Source organism: Epinephelus fuscoguttatus, linkage group LG20 (assembly GCF_011397635.1).
Source record: "Epinephelus fuscoguttatus linkage group LG20, E.fuscoguttatus.final_Chr_v1".
NCBI classification, from domain to species: Eukaryota; Metazoa; Chordata; class Actinopteri; order Perciformes; family Serranidae; genus Epinephelus; species Epinephelus fuscoguttatus.
The window spans coordinates 25,282,407-25,308,543 of NC_064771.1; the positions used below are offsets into that span (position 1 = coordinate 25,282,407).

Here is a 26,137-nt window from a genome sequence, read left to right on the forward strand (position 1 = left end):
ATTACAACCCCCCTCCCTGTCACAATACATTAGTGTACGTATAAAATCAAGTACAAGTGTAGTTTTTTTCCGACTGGCACAACGGGCTCCTGAAGGCAGCATCATTCCAGTGGTCGTTCTCATACGCGCATGTAAACATTTTGTAACCAGTCATGGCGGCACCGTTGGTCAGGATTTTCTCAAAGGTGAGGCTGAATTTTATTGACATATTATTATTATTTGATGGGACTGGGCACTGGTATAAATATCTTTCCACTGTATCGATCTTTTATCATTGAATTACGTAACTTACGTACCTCGGCTGGCTCTTGTTGACGTAACTAGCTAACACGGCTAACGCTAGCATAAGAGCAATGAAACAAGATGATTTATTTAACTTAGTCGTGAATGATGGCCCACATGAGAGTTTAGCACCGTTATTTAAAGTGTGCATTGTCACCAACACGCTGACGGGCATGTCCATTGTTGTCTGTCCTGTTCTCAGTCGTGCAGGCAGCTCTCTCGACCCTGGGGGGGAGCCTGCCAGGCTGGATGGAGGTGCAGGTCAACCAATCCCTCCCCAGATGTGGGCTCAGACAGAGCAGCTGGAGGGGTCTCCTTCCCTCCCCTGCAGACATATTCAGAGGAGGAGAGCATGATGAGGGAAGCAGGTGAGATGCACGTCTTGTTACACACAGACAGGGAAGTAATTAAAGGAAACACCTGAATAAAAGAGTGGAAAAACACTTCAAATACAAGTGCTTCCGTGCTTTAGGAGTTAAGTACTGGTTTGGTGAGTATGAAAATGACATAAATAAAATGCCAAGGACTTTATAGTCACCAGAGGCCTGTGTATTCACAAACATTTTGTGTTCAAACACTCAGGGAGCTCCTAACTTAACCTAAAAACTTTTAGTAAGGAGTCTTTGCTTAGGAGTGATTTAGGAAAGTTCTCAGAGCAACACTGAGCAAGGAAGGGACAGAAACTTTTACCTTAGTGAGGAGGTGTGGTTGACCCATTTGCTAGGCATGATGCTTTCTTTTAACAGATGTGATTGGCTGTCACAGACACACCCCTTTGTGAGCCTGCAAGTAGTGGACACCCAGTGGAAATGAAATGGCTCTCCAGCCAATAAGTAATGTCAAATATTTAATTATTAATACGAGGGCATTTTGTGAAGAAGTCCTTTATAAATAAATAAAAATAAATGGTTGCCTCCCGCCAAATAGAAAGAGAGGGCCAACCCACTTTTTGATAAGAACTATAGCTGTCTTTGGTTATAAATCTAAGGGCTGAATGGTAGACAGCATTTAGGGCCAGAGAGTGAAGGCTGCTGCATGGCAATAAATTACATCATAATCTAGCACTGACAGAAAGATTGCTTCCACAGTCTTCCTTCCATAAGACAGTGGATAACAGGACAAGTTCTGTATAAATACCAAGCTTCGTTCGTAATTTGGCTTGAAGGTGAATTTGTCATGGGTCCAGATGCCTAAGTATTTATAATGTGGAGCTTGTTCCATGATCATGCCATTTAGAGTGCAGATTTTTATTTGTTTTATACGATAATGAATGTCAAAGCCATCATGACCGCCACCACATCATTAAATTCGCAAATGATTCTGTTATTGTGTCCCTCCTCCACAGTGGTGACACTGATCATGGTCCTGTTGTGAGTGACTTTCTTTTAAACAAAGAAATCACCTGCAAGGCATTGTGAAGGTGTGCAACAAAATTGCTGGAGCACCCTTAAATGACCTTCATGACCTGTATCAGGTTAGGTGCAGGAAAAAAGCTAAGTGTATCCTGGCTGACCCAAGTCATCCACTAAGGGACAATTTCATGCTGCTACCATCAGGATGCAGATATAATCTCCCCCGATGTAGAACAAGTAGGTTCAAAAAAATCATTTATCCCTGCTGCTATCAGCCTCTTAAATGGCTGCTAAATGTGTTTGTGTATTCTTTTATGGTTGTTTACTTATTTGTTGTGATAATTGTTGTCTTTGTTTTAACTGCTGGCTGTGACACAAATTGCCCCTCTGGGATAATAAAGATACCTTGAACCTTGATTTGAAGAGTACTGTAGTTAATGTTTTTGGCAGCATATATTTTGTTTTGTCGGCATTTAATACAGGTTTGAAATTCATAAGTGCATTTCATTTTCAATTGCCAAAGTGACAGAGTCAGCGCAACAATATAAAATAGTGTCATCAGGATAATAGTGGACATTCCAGTTTTGCAAAGACAAAGCTATATCATTTATATATACAGTGAATAGCAGTGGTCCTAAGACTGAACCTTGTGGGACACCTTTTGTTAGTGGGGTTGTAAGGGTTTTATAAATAAATGAGGGAATATCTTGTGGAGGAGTGGGATTTGTCCCCTTCAACAGAGCTCCATAGACTTGTCAAGTAACACTGAAGCTGTTCTGAGGGCTCATAGTAGCCTGACTCCGTACAGAGACACTTGATGTTGGTTTTTCCTTTAATTTCTCACCCTTCTGTGTGTTCTACTGCTGCTGACGGCTGGAGACAGACACTCCTAAAACACTAAGCATATGTCTTTTTCTTCTTTGACAGTTAAAAAATACGCACAAGAGCGCATTGCTCCGTTTGTGTCAAAGATGGATGAGAATTCTGCCATGGACGAGGAAGTGATCAAATCTCTCTTTGAACAGGGCGTATGTAATGCATTTCATTTTGATGTGTCATAACACTTAATACCGTGTTGGTCTTTTTTTCTATCCAGTGACTCTGATATTATTTTCACAGCTCATGGGCATTGAGATCGACCCAGAGTACAATGGCACTGGCTCCACATTCTTCTCCTCTATCCTGGTCATTGAGGAGCTGGCGAAGGTAGACCCCTCTGTGGCTGTGCTCTGTGACATCCAGAACACACTGATCAACACACTGGTTTCCAACCTGGGTACAGCAGCTCAGAAAGAGCAGTACCTCAGCCGACTGTCAACTGATATGGTGAGCAATTTATTATCTCTGTGTGTGGCAGCCATGACAGGAAGTTGTTAGATGACCAACCACACAATACTGTAGATCTCTGCCTGTGTCTATTCTGCACTTTACTTCACTTCCTTGTATACCTGTGTCATGACACACAGGTTGGAAGCTTCTGCCTCTCTGAAGCAGAGTCGGGGAGTGATGCCTTCGCTCTGAAGACGCGCGCTGAAAAACATAAGGACTACTACATCATCAACGGATCCAAGATGTGGATCAGCAATGCAGAGCATGCTGGTGTTTTCCTGGTGATGGCCAACGTAGACCCCTCTGCTGTGAGTAACTGCTCCTCTTACTGTTCCTGTTGCCTTTTGTCAGACAAGAAAGATCCACAGCTTACTCAGTTTTTCATAGTACTAGGAAAATCTTAAAGGGACAGTTCACTCCAAAATAAAATATACATATTTTTCCTCCCACCTGTAGTGCTGCTTAACAGTCTAGATTGTTTTGGTGTGACAGTTGGAGATATTGACTGTAGAGATGTCTGCCTTCTCTCAAATGAAATGGAACTAGATGGCACTTGGCTTATATATTAAATAAAGACCTCTTTAACTCAGTCTCGACAAATGCTTACCCCTGTAATGTACAAAACATAAAGACAAACTCACTTTCGTTTCCCAGGGTTACAGAGGTATCACCTGCTTCATCGTGGACCGGGACTCGCAGGGTCTTGAGATTGGAAAGAAGGAAAACAAGCTCGGCCTGCGTGCGTCATCCACCTGCCCTCTAAACTTTGACAATGTCAAGGTACACTGCCAAGCACCTTGTACTGCACCGAACCGATGTGGAACAAATGCAAGCTGTGACTTTTACTAACTTTTTGCTTTTCCTTGTAGGTACCAGAGAAGAACATTTTGGGGCAGATCAGTCAGGGGTACAAGTATGCTATTGGAATGTTGAATGAGGGCAGGATTGGAATCGCAGCTCAGGTAAAATATTTTCATTCAAATTACATACTTAAAGGATGACTCTGGTGTTTTTCACCTTGGACCCCTTTTCTGCCTGTTTTTGTGTCGAAGTGACAAATGGGAACAACTATTTTTCAAAGAGGGCTGCAGCTGACAGCAGCAAAACAGGCTGCAATGTAACCACTTGGGGCAGGTGCACACCTTCAATGTACGTCGCTAAAAGTGTTTGTTTATGCCTCTGACAGGTTCAGATTTTTGTTCTTATTGTCTGGCAACATTATGGAGAGGAGCCCTACAGAGATAGACCTTTTTGTCAAAGAGTACGATCCTTTTTGTTTAACCAGAAACAGCCTCGAAATCTCCATCACCAAACTCACCAGAGTTCATTTAAATAATCATTAATTTTAGCATGTATAGAGCCAGCATAGTTGATCTCTAACTGGGTGACTTGAGGGTTTATTTAAATCAAACCAGAACTGGTGATTGTTAAAACGGTTGTAAGAAGAACCAAGGCATTTTTTGTGAGATTTATTTGGTGTCTATCGACTAGGATGAAGAATGTTTTACGATAATGAAATCGCTGTTTATTCAAATGGAGTCTGGTAGGTTTGGCCATAGGGATTCTGGAGGTGTTTCTGGTTAAACAAAAAGGATCTTATTCTTTAACAAAAAGGTCTGTCTCTGTAGGCATCCATTCCATCATGTCATCAGACACTAAAATATTATTATCTGAGCCTGTCGGGTAAAAACAAGCACTTCAAGTGGACATCAATCAACGCTGCAGACATGTCCCGAGTGATTACATTGCAGCCTGTTTTGCTGCTGCTAGCTTCAGTGTTCTCTCTTACTTATAGACCAAGTTAAAAACATTTGGTTCCCATTAGTCACTGAAACAAAAACACCAGTTACCCTTTAAAACAAACTTAATGTGCTTTATTCAAGATAGCAAAATGTAATGCATGTTCCATGTGCTAACTGTGTGTTTCAGATGCTCGGGCTGGCACAGGGCTGCTTCGACCACACTATTCCTTACACCAGGCAGAGAGTGCAGTTTGGAAAACGCATATTTGACTTCCAGGTAAAGCTCTACAATAGATATTGACTCTTTCACATGACAAATTTGCAATTAGTCACGTTACTGTGGTGGTTACATCATTGTGTTGCTCTTTGTGTTCCAGGGCATGCAGCACCAAATAGCCCACGTAGCAACACAGATCGAAGCAGCTCGGCTGCTGACGTACAACGCTGCTCGTCTGAAAGAAGCCGGGAGACCTTTCATTAAGGAGGCCTGCATGGCTAAATACTTCAGTGCAGAGGTGAGCTACCATTTTTTTCCTTCCTGATATGGGTTCTGATACCTGAACTTGTATAGCAGCTGATACAGAGTACCGATCTGATACCTCTGCATTAAATAAAAACAGCTGTGTACTATTAATCCTGTATGGATGTGAGATGATCGCTATCATTGTTGTATGACATGAGTTGGTGATGAAATTGGCAACACAAACTAAAGCCTTGCATACTGTCGCCTTATACTGGTGTGAGTTTCTAGTGTGAAATATTGCCTAATTCAGGGCTGCCCCTGACCAAATTTGGGCCCTAAGCGAAATTTTATTTGGAGGCCCCCATCCCAAATGTATCATAGGTACAAAATGACCGTACAACAACTTGCCATTTAACTTGACAACCTTTATTGGCAATAACAAATGTACTGTAGATACAGTAGTTTGGCTGTATGAGTCAAATAAAATAAAAAATTCAACCTGAAATAAATAAATAAATAAATAAATAAATATTAAATAAAAATAACTTCAAACTGAAATGAATAAATAAACAAATCTGAGTCACAAATAGCCATCAATTACTCATCAAAAGAAAGTAACTTCCACCACCTCAATCCCCCACCCTTGATTAAACACTGAAAATAAAATAAAAGAGGGAGACAGGTTTTTCCTATTTAACCTTATTTTGTTATTTTTCTCCCTCTCCCCTCTCTGGAGGCGTCCGATCTCCCTCAGCCCTCCGCCTCTCCCACCTTAATTAAACACTGAAAACAGAAATAAAATACAGAGACATTCTTTTCTATTTTCATCTTATTTAGCTGTATTTCTCCCTCTCCCCTCTCTGGGAGCATCCGACCTCCCGGCCCCGCACATACCCCCGAGGCTCGGGTCTCCCCCTCCGTGGAGCCCGTCCTCCCTCCCGTCCCCGCACATACTCCTGACGCTCTTTTGGACGACATGTGGACAACTCTTCACCTGCTGCAGCTCTGCAAGTGCCTGCCAGCGCACCCCTCTTATTGTTCAGATGTCGAGTGCTGTCAATCATTGCAGCGACGTATGGGCGGTCAGGTCTCTTCTCTCCTTCCTCGAGCTGATTCTACGCGCGCCTCACGGTAGCGCATGTGCACATCCATTGCGCATATGCGCAAATGCGTACCCTCGCGCAAAATGTGGCCCCCCATGGAAGATGAGGCCCTACGCACAGCGCGTGTTCTGCGTTTAGGGAGGGGCGGCCCTGGCCTAATTGATAACATTTTGCTATTGTTACTCCATTTACAGAAAATGGATAGTTTTTTGCCGCTCTAAAACAGTAGTTGCCAGTGGCTGCACTGCGCAACTTGCCGGATAGTGAAGGAATGACCCACCTTGCTCTTCCCATGATTGGCCAATACTCGTTGTGTTCATTGGTTGGATTGGCTGCAAAACTCGAGACGCACCGCACTGCCTTTTTTATTTAAATTGCATGCCACTAGTAAAAGAAATGCTTGCTGTGCCTTTTTATTGTTGTCAAGCAACAGCGCCATCACATCTTTGCATTAACCTTCCCATGTGATCAATCTACCGTGTCTTTTCCCCCAGTAAATATCTAGTCCCTAAAATGTTGAGGCAGAGGGCACTTGCTGTAGCTCTGGTTGAGGGTGAGAGGCTGTCAGTAAATAGTTTGTTGGGCACAGGGAAACAGAGATCTGTGTGGGTACATGAGACCCTAAAAAAGAGGGTGGATCATGGGGAGTACCACCAGTTGGTCCAGGAGCTTCGCCGCCATGATGGCCGCTCCCAGGCATATTTTAGGATGACTCAGGGGTAGTTTGACAACCTGCTGTCTATCGTCAGGCTGTATAGCTCTGTGTATCCAGCAACTGCTACCACCAGTTTCTCCTCCATTGTTTATCAGCTGTAAACATGTTGTGACCACCACAGAAGGCCCGCCTCTCAAATCATCTGATTGGATAATGGGGAAAAAAAGATGACCAAAAAAGAGATGACACTGGGTGCTTTTCTGCTCTGAGTTGGAGGTTTTTCGAGGTGTTCAGAGTGCTCCAGCAAAAACACCAGGCACCTAGAGCGCAGAAACTGGAGGCACATCGCAACACAAAATCAGTCATCAAAAAGCTTAATTCTCCTTAAAAACAATTACAAAAAGACTCCTCCAGCTGCTAAAACACATTCTGTGTGATCAGGGCCTAAGCGGGTCATTCCTTTACTATCCTAGAAAACACAAATTTGTGTTTTACAGTGGCAAAGACTAAGTGATTTCTGGGAAAACTGCCATTTTAATCCACTGTAAAACTTTTTTTGAGTTAATTTGTAGTTGATTGTAGTAGTGCATAGAGTGGCTTACTCAGGCATTTTAGGCAATATCAGAGAGTTTTCTGATACTGATATTCGAAAACTCTAATTTCTATGATATATTGTGATCTTTAGGGTTATGTGTTTTATGATTTTGTAAATCCACTTTATGTATCTAATGATTTTGTTCCCTCTTGTAATAGTACTTGGCTGTTTTATCATTTTTGCATTATTTCTCTGATCTCATCTGTGTTGCTGAAACTTTATAATTCATTCAGTTTATGAATTCTTGAAGTCAGTGTTATATGTTTTGTAATATCTTTAATATCTGCTCTATGTGATGCTGCTACCTTGGCAGGAAGCTCCTGTAAAAACTCTTTATGACACGTCTTCCTGGTAAAAATAAAGCCATAATAATATCTGTTTTGTTTCACCTTCCTCAGGTTGCAACACTTACCACATCTAAATGCATCGAGTGGATGGGAGGGGTCGGCTTCACCAAGGACTACCCCATAGAGAAATACTACAGAGACTGCAAAATTGGTGAGCATGACCGGACAAATATTCAACACCAGGCAAATGTTGACTTGTTTGCACACAGTATGTTAGATCACCGCTGACATCAGAGCTGGTGTAGGAAACTGTGACTAAAGCTACAGTGTGGAAAAGGACACAACTCACGAGGGCTGTGGGAAGGTCAGGTGTAGCTGTTTGTGATTGGACCAGAGAGGGGCGGAGAGAAGGGCTGATAGCAGCGGCTGTAATCGGACTCTGCAGGAATTCCCCCGTCTGACCCCTCAGAGTGCCATTATACCGACACACAGCCAGGGAAGCTGCCAGGGCAGAATGTCACTTTGCCTGTCATCACCGCCATTTTGGCTCCGGAGCTGACTGAGCTACATAAAAAGCCTCGTTGTTTCCCGATAGCGAAAGCTGCAGGTTCATGTGCTGTGCGGGGGGAATTTGACAAAATTGACCTTGTTGTTGTGCAGCAGGAATTCAGTCTAATGCTTGGTTTTGTCTCTATGTGCAGGTACCATTTATGAAGGCACGACTAATGTTCAGCTGTCCACTATGGCCAAGTTCATTGATAAGGAGTATGATCACTGAAACATCGGACAGGAGGCTGTTGGACTGAACTCTGCTGTGTTACACTCCATTTAATGCTCCTAAAATGACTTTGGGGGATGTGTTGCTGTAGATCCACATTCATGTTTTGTTAAGTTTTGTTGCAGTTATAAATGTTTGTTCTCACTATCACCAATTTTTACTCCCCCAAATCCAAAATACAGATTTCTCCTCTTACCTGTAGTGCTGTTTGTCAGGCTAGATTGTTTTGGTGTTGGAGATATCGGCCGTAGAGATGTCTGCCTTCTCTCCAGTATAATGGAACTAGATGGCACTCAGCTTGTGGTGCTCAAAGCGCCAAAAATATACATTTGAAAAACTCACCAGCAATGTCTCTTTCCAGAAATCATGACCCAGTTACTCAAGATAATCCACAGACCTTGTTGTGAGCAGTTTCATGTTGGAACTATTTTCTTTCTACCAAACTACACCCACCAACCCGCATCACCATGCAGAAGGAAGTGTGCATCCACTGCTAGCTCACCTAGCACCACTGAGCTAGCTAAAGTTAGGCCTCATTTACACCGCAAGCGATGTGTTCGCGAAGCAGTCGGGAAGCGGTCCGCAAGTGTATTCACACCAAAACCGAACAGACGCTGCTGTCCCGTCAAAATACACGCCTATATTAGCTACATAGGGTTATCAAAGCCAATTGCCATGGCGACCACTGCCCATGCCTTGTCCTTCCTTCGGTTGTCTTTATACACTGGATGTCGGACATCATCAAGGTCAACATGCTTTTCAACCTCCTCGATTAATCTGTAGTCGTGTATCTCCAAAACATGAAACATGTGGCTGTCAGGTCTCGTATATTCAAGGGGGAGATGTCTATGGTGGCCGAGACAGGTCACAACGCTCGCACAAAAAAACGGTGTCTCTTCTATTTTTCGAGCAGCACGTAGAATGGATGCGGTGTGAATGCTCTAACCTGTTAACATGCTCGCTGAAATGAAAATGCGAGTAAACAGCGGCAGTTTGCGAGCGCTACTCGCTTGTCCATGAGTAGATGCACACTTCCTTCTGCGCATTGGTTTGTCTGGTGGGTGCAGTTCGGTAGAAAGAAAATAGTTCTTACATAAAACTGCTCACAACAAGGTCTGTGGATTATCTTGAGTAACCAGGTCATGATTTCTGGAAAGAGACATTGATGTTGAGTTTTTCAAATGTATTTTTTGGCACTTTGAGCACCACAAGCTGAGTGTCATCTAGTTCCATTATACTGGAGAGAAGGCAGACATCTCTACAGCTGATATCTCCAACACTCTGCAACTCACACCAAAATAATCTAGACGGATAAACAGCACTACAGGTAAGAGGAAAAATATGTATTTTTGAATTTCATTGAAGTAGTTGGCACTACTCGTGTTACTGATGTTGTATTTCCCCAGCTGTAGCGTTAAAGTTGATCCGGTGCAATGGTTATTTTTCTGTTTGCCTTCTACCAAACCTTTCCACATGTCTAGGAATGAGCCTGCTAGTCAAGCTGTACCTCTTCCCTCTGCTCCACACTGCTTCTTCTAGTTCTTGAGATATGGAGATTAATCATGTCAGAATAACATAACTAGTCCATATGTTTCAATATGAGAGTTTTAAAAGAAGTGATTGGGATTTTCTTTAAATGTTTCAGTGCCTTCAGAGGGTCGGCTATGACTGAGCTCACTTATATATGCTCAGTAAATACTGTACAGTTCCTTGTTGGGGGAAATGAGGAAGTGATTTCACATCATATCAAGAAAGTATCTGTATAGAGTAATAACTTTAATATCAATAAATGTGAAGTATTCTGTAGTGTGAGAAACCATCTGTCTGTGCCACGACTGAGGCAGATCAATACCATGTTCTGTCACTAGATGGCAGCACTCTCCAGGGTGACAGCAGCAGCTTCTCACTGAGAGAGTACAGTCAATTAGCACGTCATTTAACAGCCTGTCACCTCTAATGATATTTCATGTCAAATTAATTATGCTGGTGCTTCAGATGTAAAGAGCCTGCCTCGCCTAAATGACTCACTGATCATTTTTCAGGTGAGATTGATGACGTTTCCATGGCCCTACACGGGCTGTGTAACATTAAGTCTATTGTTTTACACAACACAGACAAGCTGTGTCCGAGTATACAGAGCCGTGCATGTATGACCCCTTGGAAAAATGAAGCTTGAGAGGTATCTGTTTAACCAAAAGTCATCAATCAGTGACAGTGCCCAACCATATTTATTGACAGGGATGGAAACAGATTGATGCCTGCTGCAATAGTAGTGATTGACACTATTAAAGGAAGACTTAATGGTCACAGTCTAACACCACCTCAGTTTAATTTTAGGGATATACATCTGTCCATTTAGGAAGCACAGGTGATTGTGAATCAGTTTCAGCTGCTTGGTGCAACTGAAAGTGACAACAGGTGCAATGGAGAGGCAAAAGCAAGACAACCTCCAAAAGGTAATGGTTTTACATGTGTCCACAGACAGTTGCTCTCTCCTTATCCTTCCTGACTGATTCTTCTCTAGTTTTGTGTTCTGCTAGTGTCCTGGTAGCATGAGGCGGTACCTGCAGCCTAATCAGGTTGCACAGGTAGTCCAACTCCTCCAGGATGCCACATACGTATATGTGGTCACAAGAAGGTTTGCTGTCTCAAGAGCATGCAGGAGATACAGGAGATCGGTTGTTACACAAGGAGAGCTGGACAGGGCCGTGGAAGGGCATCAACCCAGCAGCAGGACCGGTATTTGCTCCTTTGTGTGAGGAGGAACAGGAGGAGCACTGCCAGAGCCCTACAAAATGACCTCCAGCAGGCTACTGGTGTGCATGTTTCTGACCAAGCTGTCAGAAACAGACTGCATGAGGGTGGCATGAGGGCCCAACGTCCTCTAGTGGGACCTGTGCTCACAGCCCAGCATCGTGCAGCTCGATTAGCATTCGTGCCAGGTTTTCTAAAATCTGGGGACCCTTTACTGATCATATCAAAAGAGTAAAGGGTCAAGCTGACTAACCACATTGGAGTGTACACTGTGGTTCGATCTGCCAAGACTCTGTGTTTCCATTGGACCTTCCCTTACCACCCACTGCCCCATGGATGCTATCTCTCTGCCTCAACCTTCCTGTCGAACTAACTGCACTCCCTGAAGAAATATTATCATATTTTTGGAACAATGAAAGAGTGATTCCAGAGAGAAGCAGACAGAGGGGTCTACAGTCTGTGTTTGAAGGATATATCCAGGATGTCAAACTGACTCAGCAGCAACAACAGGTTAAAAAGACAAAGATAGTTAGAAGCTAAAGCCGAACTATAGGCTACAGATCACAGTGTAAAAGTGAACCACCACATCACTGCTGATCGCCACACAAGACAATGAATATAAAGGGAAACTTTGCTGATATTAAACCAGCTGTGTGGCATCACAGTGTGTGCAGATGAATGGTGTTTGGCTTCACCCCTGTGCTGCCGCCAGCACCTGGACCTCCACCGTCAAACACTGCAATGACACAGAGCTGGTTGAAAATCAGCAAAGTTTCCCTGCTTCCCTTCACTGGTTCCTGTACAGCAGGGTCGGTCTTTGTTTCACTGTTATAATCATTAAAAAGCAAAAGCAGCATGTGTATACATTCAGTAGGCTATATCTTCAGTAGCTAGCTAGCTAACCCTACACTTTTCAGGGTTTGATTTTGGTTTTGAAACAGGGAAGAAACGTGTATCTTTTTCCAACCTCTCCAGGTAACGAGTATCATTAATACACGACGTGCTCCAGGCACAACATTTAGCTCCAAATCCACAAAACCAGCCTGAAAATGAAGGAAATCTGGGCGGGACATAGTGAAAGGTTCAATTTTGGAATTTGAAATGCTGTTTAAATTTCTACCCTAGTTATGTTATGCAATTTAAAAATAGTAACATCAGTCAAGTTGGCCTCTTTAGGTGGCAGGAGTGGAAAATTAGTCATCGTCAATATTCAGAAAGAGCAGGAAGATTTTTTTTCCATGGCAACTATCAGGTTTTTGCCAATGTTTTGCATATTTTTAGGCTTTCTATGATCTGATATTACTTGAAAATAAGGTCATATAGCTGCTGTAAATGGGGAAATAAAATCCCCCAGGGGAACAAACCCTGTAGGTTTGGGCTGGACCTCCCTCTGGCTCCGCCCCTGTGATAGGACTAATAATCTGACATGAGTGGTCTATTATAAGTGATATATTTCGATAAAAACATGGCAGGTTCATGAAGACAGTCAGAACAAAATGTAAGCACACATTTCCAAAATCCCTAAAACAAAACTGAAACAGAGTCCTCCTGCCGTTTGCAACACTAATTGACTGCGCTTTGTCCCCCCCTCCTCTCATCCACTCTGACTTGCTCCGTCCATTGTGCGAGTCCCCCTTTTTAATGAACATAATCTGATGAAAACACAGCTATCTGCTTTTCACTTTGCATCGGCACACGCAGCTCAACCAGCCTCTTTCTCCGCCCCCATCTTTAACACAGCTATGAGACCTCTAATTATGCGGGGATTCAAGTAGCTTTTCACAAAACACAGTGCTGTCCTTTAGAGCTGGAGAGCGCTCAGTGGGCTAAAAGGACAGGCTGCATGTTTGCAGGTTGAGCAAATCCAATTGATTTGATTAGGTATCTGCATCTGCTTCAGGTTTGGTTTAAATTATGAATCTTAAACACATCTCATGTTATATTTTTTGTACTGTTTTTCATGTTTGGCTGCATGTATCAGAGCCAAATGTGACATCATAGATAAAAATAAAAACATCTATCCAAAGGCTGTGTGACAGACATATTTTTTGGGTTTTACTTCAAGTTTTTCTACATTAAAACACATTCCAGAGGCCTGTTATTGATTCATAAATCCCCACTGAAGTCTCATAGTTGCCTCCATCTTAAGAGAAAAGCAGTTTGAGGAGGGTTTTCAAATCTCCCTCCTGTTCATTTTGTGTCTTTATCTCATGACAATTATCATCTAATCTGATCACACATGATCACATTAATGTCTCATTGCACATACTAATATAATTTGCTGCATCCAAGCACCGGCTTTATTGTAATATGTGACAGAGACAAGACTTGTTGTGTCATCCTCGTGCATTACATCACCTGCTGCCCCCGTGGCTTTGCAGGCTTTTGTACCAAGCTGATTTGAAAAGCCTTTATCACAGTGGTAAGCATTCAATTTGATGTCCGCCTGTAGCACTTCCTGGCTAATAAAATTACACTGAAGTCAATGAGCTCTGGTTACAGGAGAAACGCAGGTACATATTGCTTTCCTGCTGCACACAGGTGGAACTGAAATAACACATGAATGAGGTTGATCATCAGCAAGTCATGGAGTTCAGTCACAAATAGAGTCATTAAATAAATGTTAGAATATAATAAATCTTCCTGTAATGCTGCTTTTAAGCGTCTTTGTTGTGTGTTTTATATGTTTTTGATGCTTTACATTAGTGCGTAAAATGTGCGTAATTTGCGTAATATTTGTGCCAAAGCCCTTTCCAGCTCCACGCTGAGGTGTGATAATCCCCGGACCGTTTATTCAATTTACTGACAGGTGATTGCTGCTCGTGCACGCCCCCCAAAAACCCCGAGACATTCTCCTCTTTAATCTAATTGGATGGTAAGTGGGTGCGTACTGTTGAGCCCGGAGCCAAAACGCTTGCGCGGCCTTTTTTCTTTGGAGTCTATTCTCGTCACAGCCCCTCGCGGTTTCATCTCAAATCCCATTTGCTATTGTACCTGCCCAATAGCAGAGACCGAGCGCGTTTTAACTCGAATGGCATTTATTATTCCATCATTACAATCCGGCGCAAGTTTGACGCGGTGAGCTCTCAGTCTGATCAGGAGGCATCTGGCCACTTTTCCCTTCTCCCTTTTCTCTCGCATAGTTTTAACTCAGACAGTAAGATCATCTTTTTCAAGTGTTTTTTGTCCTCTTGATAAGTTTTGATGGTGATCCACATCGGACAGTGAACGGTGATGGCAGACTCTGATGCGCAAGAGACTCGCCAACCCGCAAAGGACTCGCCGTTCTCCATCAAGAACCTGCTGAACATCGAAGACAAACCCACGAAGCCGAAAACGTTCCTCGGCTCATCCAAAGGAGTGTTTGAGGGCAGCTTCTTCTCTCGGCTCGGTGACTTGTCTTTCCCTCGGTTTGAGTTGCCCACACAGAGAATTGGACTATCGGCGCAGTATTTGGAGAGAGCGTCTACCTGGTGGTACCCATACACACTCGGGACTCATCTGAGGACTGGAGGTAAATATTATTGACTCTATAAAGAAATGTTGTGTTTTGGTGAGGGGGGAAACAGAATTAAGATTAATTTTACAGCAAGAGGCCTATTGTGTCAGATAATGAGTAATGTAGGATTTAAAATTACGCATGTACATTTTGGAAAAAATAATTATGTCCATAAACAATCTATTAATTATAAATAATACAACAAAGGGGGAATAAATCAACTGAATGTCTAGAATGAATTAAAATCAAAGGCAAAAAGGATCAAATTTGAATACTATTTCTATTTTCCTGCAGGGTCTGAGAAGGCCAACCTAAGGGAAGCATCACCGACTCCGGACAGGCGCTCCCCGGATCTCCCAAAAAGTGACCAAGATGCCAAAGAGGAAAGCGCCGACGACGACATCGCGCTGGATGACAGTGACTCTGAGGAGCCAAAGAAAGAAATAGACCAGGAGGATGACTGGAGGCGGAAAACGGACGAGCTGGACTCCGAGAGGAAGCCGTGTCGGAAGAAGAAGACGCGCACGGTGTTTTCCAGGAGTCAGGTCTTCCAGCTGGAGTCCACCTTCGACATCAAGCGCTACCTGAGCAGCTCGGAGCGGGCAGGCCTGGCCGCGTCCCTGCACCTGACGGAGACGCAGGTGAAGATCTGGTTTCAGAACCGGAGGAATAAGTGGAAACGGCAGCTGGCCGCGGAGCTGGAGGCGGCCAACCTGAGCCACGCGGCGGCGCAGAGGATTGTGCGGGTTCCGATACTTTACCACGAGAACGGAGCCCCGGAAACGGCCGGGGGCCCCGCTGCAAACTCACCGGGCAGCCAGTCGCTCCTGGCTTTCCCCCATCACATGTACTATTCCCACCCGGTCCCACTGCTGAGGCCTGTTTAACACTGACTGTGGCATGACGCGCTGTACATATGTTTTTAAATGAGAGTGACCAACATTGGAAAAAAATAAATTTTGTATATTTTGTAGAGTCACAATGTTATTATTATTATTATTATTATTATTATTATTATTATTATATGTAACCATCGTTCATCCTGCTGAAGCGCAAGTCTCTACGGCTCCAATCGAAAATTATTATTATTACTGGTGAAGTTGTTCAATGCTCAAAAGTGGGTGGATATATTTTAATGTATTCAATTTGAGGAAAAAAAAATGTTTTGAAGAGGGTTGACTGTCCATATGTATTTTACAGAGATTTGTGTCAGTGTTTGTAGCAGAACATGTGGAATTTAATATTTTGATATTTTCCAATATTGTGCAATACTGTGGCTTCACATTAGGCTGGCAGCCTCCGTCACCTATAGGCTGTAGTTCATTTTTACAGACAAAAAAAGATCATTTTTTTCTCTTTGTAATAGTGAGGACAATCATGTGATCCTTAAAAAAATAAATCCCCGACAAACTGCAGGTGATAGGCAAGTGTTTTTATGACGCAATGTTTTGCCGGTAATTTAAAAGCCATGCAAGAGCCAAAAATAGCCTCTGTTTTTGTGTATGTTTTTTCTCTGATATTGTTATTGAAATGCTGTATATTATATGGTCTCACACTCAGTAAAGATTTCGTTCCAAAAAGAAGTGTATCCTTCATATAACTGTGGTGTACATGGGAAATTAAGCTGTCGTGTTTTAAAGATCTCGGTTTTCAAACACTTGTAAGGAGTGATCTATTTTCCGATTATGAGGGTCTGCAGGGATGAGCGTGCCCTCCAAAATAAAATACTAAAATTGGATAATTTCAATCGTTAGATTATGGTGGATGTTTTTTTTTTTAAATCTCGTGATCTGGGAAAGTATTATTCTGGAATTGTTGCATTTTCAGACACAGACTATTTTAACTACTTCCAATTTAATCTCCTGCTAAAGGCCTTTTGTTTTTGCTGCATAAATAACCAATAATTGTGCAGATAACAATAGGCGAGCCTATATATTCCATGGTCACAATTTAAAGGCAAAATCAAGGGATTAAATAGTCCTTAAATTTTCACATAGGCGTAGATTTTTCAGAGGGAGACAGGGGACATTTTTGCGTTTAGAACATGTGCATTTGCCCCACCAGTAAAAACATTCAAATATTAGAGGACTTCTACTTTGACAAAATTAAAGACAACATAAATTGGTGCGGAAAAGGCTCAAATTGGTACATTACAATTTACCGAAATGCAGGAAATTAGGTGTTTGATGCTCAAAATATTCTGGCAGAGGACCCTCATCCCTCCCCATTTCATATGTGTCCTCCCAAATGTTGAAAAGAAATCTACACCCCTGATGTTATGACAAATGACTTGAAGTAGGCTAGCTTATGACATGCTGGCCTATAAGAGACTGTTATTCTACTAGAGTTGATCGATTTGGGCAAAGTTCTCATGGCAAAAAAATAAAAAAAATAAAATAAAAAAATAAAATAAAATTCAATTAAAAAACAAAACATATATATAGGCTATACATTCATTTTTTTCGTTATTTTAAAAAAGCTACACTAATCGTACCATAGACAGATTTTAATATAATTATGGTATATACATATATATATATATGTATCTTAAAATAATATTTGCATTGTATCTTACATGAGAGACTCACTGCATAGCCTACCGAAAACACATCCATACTGTCAGGAAGAGAGAGCAGTCCTGTGTCACGTGACCTGGGCTGAGACACCGGAAGTATCCTTGAAGGTTAAATTAACCAATCATATCGCAGGCGGGAACTCGAATTTTCGTCTCAACCAATCAGCGTCCTCCGGAGCATCAGCGGCTACTTGGAGAGGAGCTAACCTCGCGCAGCCACATTGCTTTGTACTTTCCACGTTATATATTTCATATTTTTACTATAAACCAAGCAACAATAATCAACTTCTTAGGGGAAATAGCAAGTCGCGTGTGAACCACACCAAACTAAAGCGGTAAGTAACGTGAAACGACCAACACCGGAGCTTGTAGCCTGCGTTAGCTTGACCGTTAACGCTACAAGCTAGCGTTAGCAAACACCGGTGGCAGCAGAGGTGGACTCGGTATAATTGCTGGATGTAAGGGAAAGAGTCGAGTTGTCAGTGTGAAATGAAATATATGTGTTGTTTAACCTTCAACCAGCCTCGCAACAGAAAGCCGTGTTATTAAACTTATTTGTTAGCTTAGCAAGCTAAGTCCTCACTTAGGCTAGTTGGCTAAATACGCAACTGCTGTCAATGAGCTAGGCTAACAACAAGCTGAGAAGCTATTGAGCCACCGTTGCTTACTCTCTTGAATATGTACAGTAACTTTGACAGGCAAAACATGATGACCAGTATGTCTTTATATCTCGCTGAAATGATCGTAATCCGATGCTTTAGTTGGAAATAAGCAGGGAGCCATCTGCTATTATTTAAAACATAAAACGACTTTTTCTTTGTTCTAGCTAAAAGCAAACCTCATACAGCTACAAATCTGTGTGATTATGGTTTTAATTTAACATTTAGATCAAGATAATTGAATGTTTATTTACATTTAGCAGTCAAAAATCCTGAACTTTATAGTCACTGATCTGTTAAGTCAGTGGCAGCAGTGGCTTCGTTCCTGCTTATCTTGTTTTGAATTAATTTATACCAGTAATATAATGTAACAGGTGATGCATAATATAGTAATACCTGCAGGAATCAGTGCATCTCTCTGCAATTAATTATTGCTTCCCTGATGCACATTATGTAAACTTAATGTTGTAGCTGTCAGAGTGGTTTTGATTAAACTCTGTGGACATATTTGAAGCTCTGGTTTGTGGTGTTGAGATAGTTTACACATTGTGAGGTGTTGATGTTGTGCCCACCTCTGTGTCTTGTTTTTTATTAAAGCACTGTTGTATTTAACCATGTCATTGTGCATCAACTAGGTCTCATTAAAGTCAACTTTAGCCTTAATATGTTTCCTCTTTGCAGATGACAGGCTCGAACGAGTACAAGCTAAACCAGGGACCAGAGGACAGCATCTCTGCTGTCAAGTTCAGCCCCAGCACAGCCCAGTTCCTGCTGGTCTCCTCCTGGGACTGCACCGTCCGTCTCTATGATGTTGGAGGGAACACTATGCGGATGAAGTACCAGCACACAGCTCCAGTTCTTGACTGTGCTTTTTATGTAGGTCGCAGATTTTTTTTTACATTTGCTGTAGTTTCTTACGGCCATCTGGCACACACAGAAAACATTCCTTTTTTTATTTGCAGGACCCGACACATTCTTGGAGCGGAGGTTTAGATGCACAATTAAAAACTCACGATTTGAACACAGACCAAGGTATGTCACAAGAGTACTAATAAAAGGTTTCGGGCACCTGTCACAGATCATTATAACTCTGCAATTAATTTGCTGTATGTGATTTATTTATGTTGCTCTTTGATATTATCCTCGAACAGATACAATAGTTGGAACACACGATGCCCCCATTCGTTGTGTGGAATACTGCCCAGAAGTTAATGTCATGGTAACAGGTAGCTGGGACAGATCGGTTCGGCTGTGGGACCCAAGGACACCCTGTAATGCTGGCACCTTTACTCAGCCTGAAAAGGTAGAGCAAAAAAGACACAGTATGCTGTTGTATAATATTGTGTAACAATGTTTTAAACGTGTGCAGGATTATATGAGTGAATTTATTGCAGGAACACCTAAGGAACCTACAGCCTACACGTTCCTCTGTGTCTGTTTTCTGTCCCAGGGTTAACATCTAAATCCAAATGAGATGATATTAAAGTCATAATGACATGGAATTTTTAGAGCTTCCCGCTTTGTTAATTTAATATATTCTTCGAAGAAACAAGATATATGGGAAGGACATAACATGAAGTACAAGCCAGTAGAAAAGAATACTTCTTTGCTTAAGTTAATGCATTTTCAGTAACACCTATCACAAGTGCAGATATATGTAGCCATCAAAGATGTATAGTGTTCCAGAAAGCACTTAAATAAGCACGTTATTAAATTGGATGTTGGCCTGAATACCTAAAAAAAGAAATAAGACCTTGTTATTTTGTTTGTCAAATAGTTATATATTACATTGTTGAAGAAGGTCTTATTTCACTGTGACTCATTCACTGTTACATGTTTTTGTTTGTGTAGGTTGTAAGTAAGACTTCATTGCCAGTGTTGTGTCTTCCTTTTAATTTATCTTGTCTCTTTTGCCTTTGTGAAAGGTGTACACTCTCTCTGTGGCTGGAGATAGGTTGATCGTTGGCACAGCTGGAAGACGAGTCCTGGTGTGGGATTTGAGGAACATGGGCTACGTACAGCAAAGAAGAGAGTCCAGTCTCAAGTACCAGACTCGCTGCATTAGAGCCTTCCCCAACAAACAGGTACACTTTGAATTAGAAGTGACTTTTTATCAATTAAAGTGTGCACAGCTCTATTGAAAGATACAGACAACAGTTAAAGGGTAAGTTTAGTATTTTTCAACCTGGACCCTATGTTCCCATGTTTTTAAGTAGTCTAATTAGCTAATGGGGACAACATTTTTGGAAACTGGTCCAGTATTGAGTGACACCTCTGCAGCCAGCACCAGCAAAACAGGCTGCGTTGTAATCATACGGGTTCAGACTGTCAATTTACGTCCACTAAAAGTGCTTGTTTTTGCCACTGACATGTTCAGATTAATATTCAAGGTGTCTGACAAGATGATCCAGAGATATACCTTTTCGATAAGTAGTAAGATAATTTTGTTTAACCATAAACAGACCCAAAATTGCTATGTGTAAACCCACCAGACTCTGTTACTGTAAAATGCACTTCAAAGTTGAAAAAAACACAATTTTCATTCATCTTTCAACTGTTCTGACAGCCACCAACTTTGGTTTGGTTGAAACAAACCCTTAATTCATCCAGTTAGATGTAAAGATGTGCTGGCTCTTCACACACTACACTTACTGTTTATTTGTTTGGTGTCTGGTGGGTTTGGTGATAGCAATTTTCAGAGCTGTTTCTGGTTAAACTAAAAAGGATCTTACTCTTCAAAAAGGTGTATCTCTGCAGGGATCTTTTCCATAAGTAGTCAGACACTTAAAATAATAACCCAAACACATCAGTAGCAAAAACCAGTTCTTTTAGAGGACATAAATTGAAAGATTTTGTCACCAAAACATGGGAAAATAGTGCCAAGGTTATAAATATCACACCTACCCTTTAATACTTACCTGATAATTTACTCCTCGGACAGCCTTGTGTCAGATATGGATTCCTGTGTACATGAAACTAAGTTGGATTGTAACTTCATATTTTCTGTCTTGGCTCCAGGGTTACGTCTTGAGTTCAATCGAGGGACGTGTAGCTGTGGAGTACCTGGACCCGAGCCAAGAGGTTCAGAAGAAGAAGTATGCCTTCAAATGCCACAGGCTGAAGGAGGAGGGAATCGAGCATGTTTACCCTGTCAATGCCATCTCATTTCACAGTATTCATAACACCTTTGCCACAGGTACAACCGGCTAGTTGGTACTTGACAAAGGATTATTTGTTTTCTCCTATATTTAGTTTGTCTCTGTAATAATTTTATTTTTATAAAGCTTATGGATTTTCTTATGACCTTTAGCATTGAGCTGCCAAGGTTGCATGATGAACACACAGTTATTACAGATCCATATCTCAGCAGTAACACGGCCTAAATCTTTTGAGGTTGACCTTGAGCCTCTCCTTCTTCCAGGTGGCTCAGACGGCTTTGTGAACATCTGGGACCCGTTCAACAAGAAGCGCCTGTGTCAGTTCCACAGGTACCCGACCAGCATCGCCTCACTGGCCTTCAACAACGACGGCACCATGCTCGCAATCGCCGCCTCGTACATGCACGAGAAGGGCGACATCAGCCACCCAGAGGACGCCATCTTCATCCGCCAAGTCACAGATGCCGAGACAAAACCCAAGTGAGTCTCCCTCACCTCTCGTGTCCTCACTCAGTGTAACCGTTCGCTACTCACTGAATCTGTGAGCAGCTGCATTTACAAGGAGCACGTCCAGCTGCGGCATAATGCTGATCTGTATCTCCGTCCGTCCACTTTTCAATATCCGACGGTTGAAAGATAGACAGATGAGAACTTGAAAATCCTCCCAGCAGTTTGTGTGTCCATGCTGCCATAAATATACACTCTGTAGCCAGATAGATAGTAACCTGCTCTACCGTGTAATGTAATCCACGACAATAGCCGTGTAATAAATACTACCTTTGTGAAACTAAATCGGTGTTTGACCCGGAACTGTAATAATAGCATTTAAAAATGTATGATTGTCTGTATGTAGTCTGTGGTAAGAAACATTCCACTCAAACAGTAGCAGTGGTCTAGTGTAGCCAGACTTATCTCCACTGTAGGTATCAGTGTTAAAGAAAGGTCTGGAATTACAGATTATCACTCTGCCACAGGGGAACACTCTGGTTTGATCTATCTACAATATTAATTGAATTATTAAACGATATATTATGGGCGGGGCAACACAATGGTTTGAGTTGAAGGTGTGAGAAAGAATAGTATCAGTAACATTGTTAACATTGTGCTACATAACAGAGAAATACAAAATTGTACTAATGAACCTTCATTAATATAGGCCTATATTTTATCTACAAGTGCACGTCACACACTGAGCGAGTCGCTTGTTAATGACGCTGTGGGCTAATGGGCATGTAGCTACTTCCATGTTTCAGATGATGCGTCATGTTTGTAGTCGACCAATGAAGATGAGTTAACATATCACCTTGGGTTCGTCCTTCACCTTCTCAAAATGATCCCACACTTTGGATTTCCTGCCCGACATGTTATTAACTAGCCTGTGGAATAACCGCAGGTACCAGCCCTGGAAATTAGGGAGCGTACACATGCTGTGTCTTTAACCACCTGGAAAAAGTGAGGTCGGGCACTGAGCACTACTCTTGTGCCTTTTCTGAGAGTATCATGACTAAGCAACCAATGACATCTTGCCAACTAATGACCTCTCTCATCGACTAATTTTTGGTCGCCTATTAGAGGGCAGCCCTACACTGGACCCATTAAAACCACAACGATTTGCTGGCTGTATGCAGCTCTTGCACAACGTTATTAATACGATATCACAGGAGCTCATGTGAGGAACAGATCGGTACATTTGTTAAGTACATTTCACTGACACGTGCCATGTCAAAAATGGATCAGCATCCAACTCTTCATCAAAGCCTGCCATTTTCCGAATGTGAGTTGTTAGCTTGGAGTTGTTGTTTCGCAAAGCAAAGGAAACGTTAACACGCAGGTAGCGGAAGGAAGGGAGAATGCCAGCCTAAATCAGCCGACCTACGTCACGCTTATAGCCGCAGTCTGCATCAGGTGAGTCAGACCACTCAAACAGGAGTTCAGTAGCACATCGTTTACCAGTTTTCCCATAGAGAGAATTGTGAGGGTTGACTCATGTTTTGTGAAGGTTGAATTTAGCTGTAATGTCAATACAAAATGTTCCCACTTATGTCACAGTGACTTTGGAAAATAGGAAACAGGCCTCTTCTTCTGGTTGTTCCAAGTGTAATAAACATCTATCTTAGCAGATCTTTGTTTTGCTCACACTGTACTGAACCTTAATGAATGGGACATAACTTGTGTTTTCTCCTGAGTTGATTGAATCCGTTCTCTCCTGTTTTTGGTTTTCAGATCAACCTGAGTCTGCCTTTGAATGGTTCCCTCTGCGTTTGAAGCCTTTATCACGTTTGGGTTATCTGCTGGCATCCAGTGTACCATTACCATATTGTTTGTCACATTTCTTTTCATTCCAAAACCAGTTTGTCTTTCTTGTAAGTAAACGTTTCCTCTCTTTTGTGGCTCTTGTTAAATATTTTGTTGTTTCATGTTTGTTCTAAAAAGCAACTACCACTTTTCTTGACTAAAGCTATTTTTAAACGAACCTTCTGGCTTATTGTTTGGTCATTTTGGAGTCATTGAATACAAATTGTTGATTTTATGATCAGTTTCATTCACTGCAAATGATGGAGTTTCATTTAATATCATACTGGAGCTGTCCTCAGTCTTTTAGCACTAATATGAGTGTGACACTTTGACTGTTAATAAAACATTTTTATCTCAAGTTTTGACCCACAGTGTTCAGTTTTGTCACATTTACTACCTGCGAAAGCAAAGCTGAGAAATGCCAGGAATGTGTCAGGGGCAGAATAGGCTGTTCTCTTGGTGATGTGTTGAGGGAAAGCGATGATCCAACTCGTCTTGCCGAGGGCTCCACTTGCCCCCAGACAGTGACCTGTGTTGATAGACATCAGAGGTCTGCGGCCTAAACCAGGTCCTGCTTTATTATTGGGGGAAATTGGGAGAAAACTGCTAAACTTGATGACCTGGCTGCATCGAGCCAACAGAGGGGAGGAAAGGTTCAACGCTAAAATAAAATGGTCATGGTGCTCATTTTGAGATTTCTCTTACTTTTAAAGGTGCATTATCCTTCGAGTTAATTAAGGTTTATCAGGGTGGAAACACTGCAGAACTGAGCCTTATCCATCGTTACGGTTTCACTGCAGCGGTGGGATTGTTCTTAACTTGTTTATTAAGTAATTTATATGGAGATAGAAACGTTAAAGGTCCAGTGTGCAGGATTTAGTGGGATATTCATTCATTCATCTTCTAACCGCTTCATCCTCTTGAGGGTCGCGGGGGGGCTGGAGCCTATCCCAGCTGACATCGGGCGAGAGGCAGGGTACACCCTGGACAGGTCGCCAGACTATTGCAGGGCTGACACATAGAGACAGACAACCATTCACGCTCACATTCACACCTATGGACAATTTAGAGTTATCATTTAACCTAGTCCCCAATCTGCATGTCTTTGGACTGTGGGAGGAAGCCGGAGTGACCGGAGAGAACCCACGCTGACACGGGGAGAACATGCAAACTCCGCACAGAAGGGCTCCCATGCCCGGGATCAAACCGGCAACCCTCTTGCTGTGAGGCGAGAGTGCTAACCACCACACCACCGTGCCACCCTTAGGGGGATATATTATTGTATAATGACCTATAAATCAGAATTGTGTTTTCGATACCTTATGAGTTGTTTATATCTACATAGCAAACAGGTCCTTGTCTATGGAGTCTACCATGTTGCACCACCATGTTTGTACAGTAGCCCAGAGCAGACAAACCAAACACTGGCTCTAGATAAGGCCATTCATGTTTGTACATTGCCATTTGTGGTTAGCAGCCCCTCTGCGATGAGCAGCAAAGGAAAAACACTGATTGTTTTTTTTTGTTTTGTTTTGTTTTTTAAGGTGAAACTGCTTCATTTGATGTTTTTACTGGTTTAAGTGACCCGATCTGTTTACTGTGGAGAGGAGGAGACCTCTATGGATAATTCAGCTCCTGAGGCCTGTACTACAAAGCCAGTTCAACTTAACCAGGATATCTTCTAATTATCTGGTTTGACTAATCCTAACGTTAGCCGTCTAGATAACTGGTACTAATCAACTAGTTCGGTCAGCTCTGGGTTTTCCTATCCAGCTACGAGTGTGGTCATGTGAAAGAGGTGGGGGTGTTAATTATGAGCGACATCATCAGAACCATGAATGAAGTAGGCTGCTTCATATCATATGAAACAGTCCCGAAAATGCCTGCGACTGCAGGGCAGTAATTCTCTATGTAATTGTATAACAAAAAATGTGGAAACAGATAATATCCGAAAATACACCATCTGCCAAGATTTAAATTATATGCAGGTATAACTGGGCTATGGACCTATGTGATATTAGTATAGAGTATTATTTGCTGTTTAATTGGATGATGACGAAACTACTCTAAATAAGTCACATTAAACGCTTTAAAGTAACACCAGACTGTTTCTGTTGCTGAAGTAAAGAGAGGAAAAGTAGTTAATGACTGATGAGGTCTTACTGACCGAAATGTTGCATTTATAATAACAGGAGCCAGTTAACAGTGTGTGGATTATTTTACTAATAAAGTATTATCTGTTTTAACCTAGTTTTCATCACGTAGTCTCATGTGTCTCATCATTTTAAAATGCAGTGACGGAATCAGAGTGTAAAACAGCAGAAAAAGCAGCACTATCACTGCAGACTAAAAAAAAATTGCAAGTTCAAATCCTGCTAAAATCATGTGTTTAGTGTTGTAAACTATCTCCATGTTTGTTTGAAGCAATGAAATGATTATACTGACCTATAATAATATACAGTATAGGCTACTCTTTTTTTTACCAGTCACTCCAGACTTTTGTCCATGGATACTTTTTTCTTCAGTGATCTGATTGGTCAGATGTCGGGATGTTGACAGTCTGTGATCCGATACTCTGAAGTTAACTGCTTTGCAGCAGGTTAGCTGTTCG

General features: G+C 42.0%; 3 protein-coding genes across 4 annotated transcripts; all 3 read left to right on the forward strand.

Moving 5' to 3' along the window:
• The first annotated feature begins 59 nt into the window (after positions 1–59).
• Positions 60–8,926, forward strand: acadsb (acyl-CoA dehydrogenase short/branched chain). The gene is made up of 11 exons (XM_049564147.1): positions 60–185; positions 485–650; positions 2,562–2,662; positions 2,754–2,960; positions 3,101–3,271; positions 3,618–3,743; positions 3,833–3,925; positions 4,893–4,982; positions 5,083–5,220; positions 7,920–8,019; positions 8,510–8,926. The coding sequence occupies exons 1-11, from the start codon at positions 153–155 to the stop codon at positions 8,584–8,586; spliced, it is 1,302 nt and encodes a 433-aa protein (XP_049420104.1). The 5' UTR covers positions 60–152; the 3' UTR covers positions 8,587–8,926.
• A 5,488-nt stretch (positions 8,927–14,414) lies between these two features.
• Positions 14,415–15,726, forward strand: hmx3b (H6 family homeobox 3b). Its single transcript, XM_049564175.1, has 2 exons — positions 14,415–14,854; positions 15,134–15,726. Exons 1-2 carry the CDS (start codon positions 14,575–14,577, stop codon positions 15,724–15,726), a joined length of 873 nt encoding a protein of 290 aa, XP_049420132.1. The 5' UTR covers positions 14,415–14,574.
• Positions 15,727–17,576: 1,850 nt separating this feature from the next.
• On the forward strand, positions 17,577–23,884 carry bub3 (BUB3 mitotic checkpoint protein). 2 transcript variants are annotated; one of them, XM_049564167.1, is made up of 8 exons: positions 17,577–17,749; positions 18,755–18,949; positions 19,036–19,105; positions 19,225–19,376; positions 19,999–20,157; positions 21,092–21,269; positions 21,495–21,711; positions 23,455–23,884. In XM_049564167.1, the coding sequence occupies exons 2-8, from the start codon at positions 18,755–18,757 to the stop codon at positions 23,462–23,464; spliced, it is 981 nt and encodes a 326-aa protein (XP_049420124.1). In that variant the 5' UTR covers positions 17,577–17,749; the 3' UTR covers positions 23,465–23,884. The 2 variants fall into 2 exon arrangements, with proteins under 2 accessions (XP_049420124.1, XP_049420125.1); XM_049564168.1 differs by lacking the exon at positions 23,455–23,884 and having other exon boundaries at positions 21,495–21,715.
• Positions 23,885–26,137: the final 2,253 nt, after the last annotated feature.

What these genes read in the sequence shown, in the direction of transcription:
- acadsb (XM_049564147.1), top strand. Translation starts at nt 153, where the DNA reads ATGGCGGCACCGTTGGTCAGGATTTTCTCAAAG. An exon ending in AATCTCTCTTTGAACAGGGC is followed by an intron (nt 2,663 to 2,753) that starts GTATGTAATGCA and finishes TTATTTTCACAG; the next exon opens with CTCATGGGCATTGAGATCGA. An exon ending in TAAACTTTGACAATGTCAAG is followed by an intron (nt 3,744 to 3,832) that starts GTACACTGCCAA and finishes TTTTCCTTGTAG; the next exon opens with GTACCAGAGAAGAACATTTT.
- hmx3b (XM_049564175.1), top strand. Translation starts at nt 14,575, where the DNA reads ATGGCAGACTCTGATGCGCAAGAGACTCGCCAACCCGCAAAGGACTCG. An exon ending in GACTCATCTGAGGACTGGAG is followed by an intron (nt 14,855 to 15,133) that starts GTAAATATTATT and finishes ATTTTCCTGCAG; the next exon opens with GGTCTGAGAAGGCCAACCTA.
- bub3 (XM_049564167.1), top strand. Translation starts at nt 18,755, where the DNA reads ATGACAGGCTCGAACGAGTACAAGCTAAACCAGGGACCAGAGGACAGC. An exon ending in TTCTTGACTGTGCTTTTTAT is followed by an intron (nt 18,950 to 19,035) that starts GTAGGTCGCAGA and finishes TTTTATTTGCAG; the next exon opens with GACCCGACACATTCTTGGAG. An exon ending in GAGCCTTCCCCAACAAACAG is followed by an intron (nt 20,158 to 21,091) that starts GTACACTTTGAA and finishes TCTTGGCTCCAG; the next exon opens with GGTTACGTCTTGAGTTCAAT.